The 7,892-nt window shown below is 43.0% G+C and overlaps 1 protein-coding gene across 1 annotated transcript; it reads left to right on the top strand.

The window, feature by feature from the left end:
• The first annotated feature begins 278 nt into the window (after nucleotides 1-278).
• SUMO2 (small ubiquitin like modifier 2) lies at nucleotides 279-7,246 on the top strand. Its single transcript, XM_085077728.1, has 4 exons — nucleotides 279-499; nucleotides 1,814-1,945; nucleotides 4,974-5,045; nucleotides 6,555-7,246. Exons 1-4 carry the CDS (start codon nucleotides 479-481, stop codon nucleotides 6,615-6,617), a joined length of 288 nt encoding a protein of 95 aa, XP_084933854.1. The 5' UTR covers nucleotides 279-478; the 3' UTR covers nucleotides 6,618-7,246.
• Nucleotides 7,247-7,892: the final 646 nt, after the last annotated feature.

Here is a 7,892-nt window from a genome sequence, read left to right as displayed (position 1 = left end):
GCGCGGGGCGCTGAGGGCGGCCCGGCGGCCATTTTGCGAAGGACAATGCCCGCCGCGCGGGGCGGGGCGGGGGCGCGCGCACGCAGAGCGCGGGCAGCGCGGCCGCGGGTGCGCGCGCGCCCCTCCCCTCCCGCCGCCGCCGCCGCGTTATGTAACGGCCGCGGGGCGCGCGCGCGCTCCCTCCGCCCCCCCTTCCCCCTCCCTCCCGCCCCAGCCCCCCCGCCCGGCCCCGGCTCCGCCCCCTCCCCGCGCGCCGGGGCCCAATGGGCGGCGGGAACGCGCCCGGGGGGGAGGGGAAAGCGCGGCGGGTGCGCGCACGCAGGCAAGGCGCGGCCCCGCGGCCGTGCGTGCGCGCTCCCGGCCCCCCCCCGCCTTCCCCTCTCTCTCTGTCCCTCTCTCTCCCTCTCTCCGCCGCGTTCGGCCGGCTCTGCCCCCCCTTTGTGCGCGCTCCGAGTCGCCCCCGCATCGCCGACTCGCCATGGCCGACGAGAAGCCCAAGGTGAGGCCGGCGCGCTCCGCAGCTCCCGCCGCCGCCCTCGGCCCCTCAGGCGGCGGTCCCGGCCCGCGGCCCCCGCGCCGCCTTTGCGCGCCATTTTCCTGCGCGGGTGGGGGGGGCCGGGGCCGCGGCTCCCGGGGCGGGCGGGGGATCCCCGGGGAGAGGGGGGGCGAGCCCGGGCCGCCTTCCCGCCCTCCGCGGGGAGAGAGGCAGGTCTGGAGGCGGTTGTTGCTGCCTTCCTCCTCCTCCTCCTCCTCCTCCTCCTGCGCGGCCGCAGCATCCCCGCCGCCCGGCTCGGCAGCCGCTGCCCTCACGGTCCCCGCTCGGCTCCGGCCCTTTGTGCCGCTCTGGCCCGCTCGGGGCCGGGGGGGCCGCGGGGGCTCCGCGCCGCACGGCAGGAATTAGCAGCGGCCGCCGCCGGGGGGTTGGCTTTTTTTTTTTTTCTTTTCTTTTTTTTTTTTTTTTTGGTAGCCTTTTTTTCCCCCTCCTTCCTTTTTTTTTTCTTTCCTCCCCCACACGGTTTTAAAACCGCGTCCGAAGTGGCGGGGCCGCGCAGCTGACACATGGCGGGACGCGGCTGCCTGAAAAGGGGGAAAACAAAGCTGGAGTGGGGTGCTGGACACCCCAGGATAGGAGCAGGATAGCTCCGAGCCCCGGCCACAACACGAGGAACCGAGCTGCAAGTTGATCCTCCGCGGTTTTCCGCTCCCAGAGGGTCGGGCTGCTTCATGTGGGGTGTTTTTTAAACGTTTTCTGAAGGACCAGACTTGGGCCGCTTCAGGTTTTATCACCGTTTCAAATATAGCCCTTTTAAGTGTCGGAAAAGTTTTTTTCATAAGTATCTTAAACGGTAGGAAAAAGTTTGAGATGCAGTGAGAAAGAGCCTTGCTGCTGGTTGGAATCACAGTTATAATACAAATCAACTATAACAGATCATAGTTATAACATAGGTAACTTAATTCCTTTCACTGGGAACACTGGTGTTGTACATTGTTGTGCCCTTCATAGAAATATCTTTTTTTTTTTAATCTGTTTTGAATGCCTGGCCTGGTAATTCTTCATCTCTAAATTTTTAGTCTGCAGAATGACAGCTAATATCAGATTTTTTTTTTTAATGTGGCTTTTTGCTTTAAATTTTGAACTGAAACATACTGACCTTTATTTCCTAATTCAAAGTTTCAAGCCAGTAAACAGCTCTAATATCTTTATTTCCTCCTTTTCAATGACCTGTTGCACTTCGGTAAAATGATAACTTCTTGTTTCATACCTTTTTAAAAAAGTGTTGGTTATTTTTTTTTTCTTTTATTTCCTCCACAGGAAGGAGTGAAGACTGAAAACAATGACCACATTAATCTGAAGGTGGCAGGGCAAGATGGGTCTGTGGTGCAGTTTAAGATTAAGAGGCACACACCACTTAGTAAACTAATGAAAGCCTATTGTGAACGACAGGTATGATCTCAGGAGAACGGTCTGGGGGAGAGCTGATCTCCACAGGGATAGAGGAAGATAGTTAAAGTCTTAAAACTTGAGTAAATATACAAAATGATAGAGATTTAATAGAAATTAACTGTGCTGTGGGAAGTGTAGTGTCCTTGGGGTCTGTTACAGGGTGGACTGGGAGGGTTGTGGCAGGAAATGGGTGAAATAAAGATCTGGTGTCATCTGTGAAATCTGCACTTATAGGTGGAGGCTTCTGGGAGGTAACTGCTGCTCTACTGCTCAGAAATATTACTGTGGAAAGAATGGGTTTGGGATGAACTTGGGGGAGAGAGAGAGTTAAGTGATAATCAGGGGTTTTTATAGCTGTGAGCAACTTCTTGGTCTGGTCATTGACTTCTGATTTATTAGCTCAGTATTACTGTAATGAGATGAGAAGATACCTCGAGAAGGAGCTTGTACATTTAATGATGAGCTTTGTTTTTTCTTTTGTGGCCTGGTTGACAAATGAATCTTCTGAGGGACAAACGCCATGTATTTGCTGGTGTGGTGGCAGCTGCAGTCAGTCTGTGAGGCTGCAGGCAGCTACTGCAAGTTTTAAAAACACCTGTTTGAGCAGTGCTATGGAACTCTTCCTTCTGAAGCTTTTGATTAGGCAAATTTTGTCTCTATTTTCCATGATTTTTTAAAAATTACTTTCTTTAAAAGGTTCTACCTGTACAAAAGTGTCACAATTTGTGAAGGTTTTTTTTTTTTTTCTGAACACAAATATTCAATGATATTAAATACAATAAAGTCAGCATAAGATATTGATGCAACTATTTCATCACCAGGAAAAAACCCTTGTAATTCACATAAGAGTAGTAAAACCTCTTTGGTTTACCCTGTGCCACAACAGGATAGGAGTAAAGACAGGAAAAATCAGCTTTTACCAAACATGTGAATATGTTCTTGTATGAGTGTTCTGAAGAGAAATTAGTGAATGTTGGAAGGTGTGAGTTTATTTTTCCAACCTCAGTCATACAAACTTTTGTTACATCTTGCAAATCACTGTGTGTTGCTTTTTCCAGTCATAGAGAGCACTTATATCTGTCTGTTGGGGAGTTTGAGGATTGATTATTTGTCTATAAAAGTCCTCAGAAATAAGATTTTAGAAGTAACGTTTGTACTTAGTTTGAAACGAGCAAAAGTGAGATTCTAAGATGTTTTAGATTGCCAAAATGTTTCCTTACAGAAAAAAGCCAGCCAAAAAACCCTGGTATCAATTGGAGGTAAAAAATGAGTCAATCTTGAGAATAGGAGACATTTTTTCTAATCTCACTTTTAATCTAGTAAGAAGCCAAAGAATATTTCTGTGGAGGTGGATTTGTCTTTAAATTTTATTTCTTAGGTGCTTACGTCTGAATTTTGTTTAAAAACATTTGTTCTGGATGTCTCTGAAAGCTGGATTTTATTCATGTATTTATTTACCTAACTAGGTACACCCAGGTTTAAATCCTTAAGCTGTGGATTTCGGATTTAGTTTTGGAGAGGTGGTAGAGAATTTAGCAGCTATAAAGGATGAAAATCATGTAGTGTGTGTAATAGACCTAAAATAGAAGTAACTAAACTTGAGTGATCTGTTGAGAAGATCAAGACTATTTTAAATTATTTTAAGTGGTGAAAAAATGATCCATGGACCATACATCATGTTTTGTGGACACTAAGCTATCCAAAACAGAATTTTTCAGTATGTTTTCAGCTAACATTTATTTAGCTCATGAAGTTGTCATGAACCTGGAAAAAAAGCAACACTCTGGGAGTAGGAAATACGTATTTTAAGAAACACAAGGTCAGAGAAAAGGGCTCAAACCAAATGTTGCTGTGCAGAAATGCATTGCTGCCATGAGACTGAGCCACACAATTTCCTTAGACCAGATGATCTGAATGAACACTGCAGACTCTTGGTCATGCTGGAGAAGGCATTTTGCTGTGAACCATAAAGTTAATAAAAAAAGTTTACTCACATTTATTAAAATATTTTTCCTGACAAATCTATTCCTCAGAAATAATTACTACATTGTTTTCTGTTGTGTGTGAAATCCGCTCTTGCCAGACTGAATGAAGGCTTCTCTTCTAACTCAAGAGATGCCAAAGCACGACCCTGCAATCCATTGGATTGGCTTCAAAACCAGACTGGGCTTCTTGGATATTTAGATACCCTGGAGAGAATAGATAGAACTGGAAAGGAAGTTTTTTCCCCAAATGTCATTCACCTTCCCTTGCAGAATGGGGGGTGCTGTAAAACACCTTTGAAAACTCACTAAAGATTTTGGAGCTGATGTTTTCAGTAGAAGAGATTGTTTGTTGCTCCCAAGTTACATTTTTCAGTCTGTTGGCTCAGGTGTGAATGGGAGAGATTCTTCTAGGGACGGAAGAGTGTTGTGTAGTAGAAATGCTTATCCAAAATACTACTGGGTAATTCGTGGAAGTCGAAAATTCCTTTACTTTTTTTTGGAAGTTCCATGTGTGCATGGAAAAACTTTGATACATCAATTTCTTGATAATAGCAGTTTGAGGTCAGAAAGTTCCCATTGCTTACTCTTTGCTGCTGCAGACTAATTTTGTTGTTGCATTTCTGGGAAAAATATTTTAGAATGCCTTTGTTTTCCGGGGAGATCAAAAAGGAGTATTGGGTGTCACTGTTTGACATTTGTTAGTTAGACAGTTGCACCTAGTTTTTAAGTGAATTATTCAGAAGCACAATAAACCTGCTGGCCTTTGGGATGTAGCAGAAATGGCTTTATTTGAACTCAGTCAGTGGGGGCACTGTTGCTTCTCTTGAGTTGTTGGACACAATGCAGTGTTTAATACAAAACAGATTGCGGGGATTTGGAGTGAAATGGCTAAAAGTCAGGGCATGAGGGGAGGACAGAAACCCTGTCCTGCATAATGGTGGCTTTTAGTGATGGTGCTGCAATTCAGTTACAAGTTCAAGAGCAAACTACTGAGTACTTTTACACCAGATTTATTTCCCTTTGTGTTGTTTCTCTTTGTCCAGGGGTTGTCAATGAGGCAAATCAGATTCCGGTTCGATGGGCAGCCAATTAATGAAACAGACACACCTGCACAGGTAAACAGTACAAGCAAGGCCAAAGAACTATTTGAAATTTGCTGCAGGAGTTGATGCTTCAGTTCCCTGTCAAATACTTGTGTGAATGTGTATGTTACTGATAGAACTGGATTTTTTTTTTACCATTATTTTTGTGTAACTAGTTTAGGATTATTAGAAATGGAATCCAGGACTTTATTTAATGTTTTGATTCATAAATCTGTATAACTGTAATAATAAAGCAAAAAAATTAAGTACAGTGTACAGATGGTGAGTCCTGTAAAACTGTCACTTTATTGACTCATGGCTCTGAGAGAAGGATGGTAAGTTAAGAATTGAGTTTTTCTTGAAGCAGTGGCTTTATTTTTTAGATAAAAGCTGGCCAGGATGTTATCAGAGATCCTGTTTGCAAGCTTGCATTTGTAATACAAAAGTAATTTTCTGTTGTTTGTAATCGGAAGCTGTTTCAGCAGCATAAAATTCATAAGCGCAGTGAAGTTGGGGTTGTCTGTAACTGGTAGAGTGAAGGCCATTTCAAGAACAGAATGGTTCCCTGGCTCTGGAGCATTTTTCTGTCCTGCTCCACAGAGCTCTGTTTAATCAGCCTGACCAAGTGATAGTTTTATCTGCTGTTCAGAACCACTTGTTATGAAATAATGGACTTTAGTTCTGAATTTTCTAAGCTGTTGCTCCAAAGAACGTGCCTCTTACAGCCCCAATCTATGCAACCTTTTAACTTGCAATACTGATAATTGAGGCAACAGGATGGTTTTCTCTCCATCCATGTTTTGCTGAAGCTCAGGGTCAGTGTGTTCACAGCTGTGGTAAATGGCATAGACCAGTTTGATTTCCTGAGCAGCAGCTGAGTCTGTTTAGAAATGTAACTTGCATTAGGTACAGCAGCTCCTTCAGTTTTGGTACAGATTTTGTCAGTGGGTGATATTAACATCCCAGGAATAGCAGCTGTAAAAATAAGGATGAAAAAAGAATTATATTAATGAAGTATTGCTGTTCCTCACTGGAAGTTTGTTACATGCAAAGTGTTTTTAATTTTTTTGTGCTTGCTGATCCTTGGTTTTACTGCCTGGTTGGGCAGAGGCCTTAATTCCAGTCTACTTCTCCAGTGCTGTAGCCATTTGAGCAGCAGCAGCCAAGTGGAATTGTGGCAAAGTTCTAAGGTAAACTGAGGAAGTAAATAGGAGAACAAAGGTGCAATGGCAAAGCAGGCAACAGAAATCAAATATTATAAATTTGTTCCTTAGGAGACACACAGTGTACCCTGAAGTTAGTACTGGAATTTGTTCTAGGTCAACAGTTATCAACTGGCATTTTTTTTCCAAACAGTTTTTTTGCTTTTGAGTTAGTGAGTTTTGTTAAATGTGCAAAGTGATGGTGGTGGGGGGGGAATGGGGCTGCTCTGGTTAAGTTGCATAAAAAGTAAACACAAAGTCAGGAAATGTAAGAACAACCCAGGCTGCTGCAGAGATGTGAGAAGAGTTGAAAGCCCTTTTTTTCTCTTTTCTGCTGTAGTTGGAAATGGAGGATGAAGATACAATTGATGTGTTCCAGCAGCAAACAGGAGGAGTTTACTAAAACAAACACACAAAAAAGAACCTGCTACTTTCCTCTCCAGAACTGTGCTCCCACAGCCGACACTTCACAATTAGAAAAATGAGACTTGGTTCAGCCACATCCTGACTACTGCAGTATAGTTTTCTCTCTTCTCTCTGATTTTTTTTCCTATTCCTTTTATTGTACATAAAGTAACTGGTGATGTGCACAGACATAATGCATATTTTTTTTTAACTAAATGGCCAATGGTATGTTTTGATCAACATTTAATGGCGATGGGGTGGGAAAACAAACTGGTTCTGTGAAAATGCCCCTCTCTCCGTTAGTGGCATGCTCCTTCTACTTTTACAGAATCACAGAATAAGCCGAGTTATCTTTATATTCCAGTAAGTTATTTTGCTCTCACTGTTCAAAAACAAAAACCTTGCATACTTTGTTTGATTGGATAATTTCAATGTTTTTCTTTTATCATTGTAAAACCAAGGGCAATTTTATAACTTTTTTGTACGTAGCTGTTACATGTAGAGCAATCTCTGTCTAAGTAGGGGTAAAAATTACTCTTAAAAAAAAAAAAGGAAAAAAAAATCCTAGATAGTTTTCCCTTCAAGTAAAGCGTCTTGTTGTTTAAATAAACTTCTTGTTTAAAATAATCAGTTTTCTTTCTTTTTCTGTGGAGTTGTAGTACTCAGCCACCTGTATTTCTTTTTCTGCAGCACTTTATGCTTCCTAAATCTCAGCTTTGTTTGTGGTAAGTAAGCATAATCCCCCTTGTCTAGGCAGAAGACTGTTGGAAAACGAAAGGCTTTCTTGAGACCTGTCAGTCAGCAGTTGAACTGGAAACAGAAGTCAGTTTTCTCTTATTTTGATTTTTTTTTTTTGGTGAATGTTCTGCTAAGCCAAAAATGTTTGATCAGGCAAATTGCAAAATACTGAACTACTTAGTAATGCCTTTGGGTTGAGCTCTTTTTGTCAGTCTTTAATAGAAGCATCAATATTGTTGTTGCAGTAGTTTATTTAAGACTGTATTTGAATGCTTATTGATGTAAACATTAAGTTAAAGAGAGCAAATAATTCCATTAACCATTCAGTTTACCATGGTATCAAATGGGAGATGCTTGGAAATGTAAATCAAAAATAAAAAATTGAGTTCTGTTTTTGGGTGTATTTAGCTATGGTGGTGGAGATTCCAAGCTTGGCTTTACTCCTCTCTGCTGTTCTGCTTGGAAGAGGGGAAGAGGCTGGAAGTACTGAAGGGAGATATAGTGATGGTGGTGTTTTTCACAAGTCTTTTCCACA

This window comes from Lichenostomus cassidix, chromosome 18, assembly GCF_008360975.1.
Source record: "Lichenostomus cassidix isolate B80296 chromosome 18, HeHo_3.0, whole genome shotgun sequence".
Lineage (NCBI taxonomy): Eukaryota > Metazoa > Chordata > Aves > Passeriformes > Meliphagidae > Lichenostomus > Lichenostomus cassidix.
Note: the sequence above shows the minus strand (reverse complement) of the source record. Positions and strands in the feature narration are given on the sequence as shown.

Excerpts from the sequence above, each read along its gene's own strand:
- SUMO2 (XM_085077728.1), top strand. The coding sequence starts at position 479 with ATGGCCGACGAGAAGCCCAAG. Across the intron at positions 1,946-4,973 it reads AAGCCTATTGTGAACGACAG|GGGTTGTCAATGAGGCAAAT; the intron begins GTATGATCTCAG and ends CTCTTTGTCCAG. Across the intron at positions 5,046-6,554 it reads AAACAGACACACCTGCACAG|TTGGAAATGGAGGATGAAGA; the intron begins GTAAACAGTACA and ends TTTCTGCTGTAG.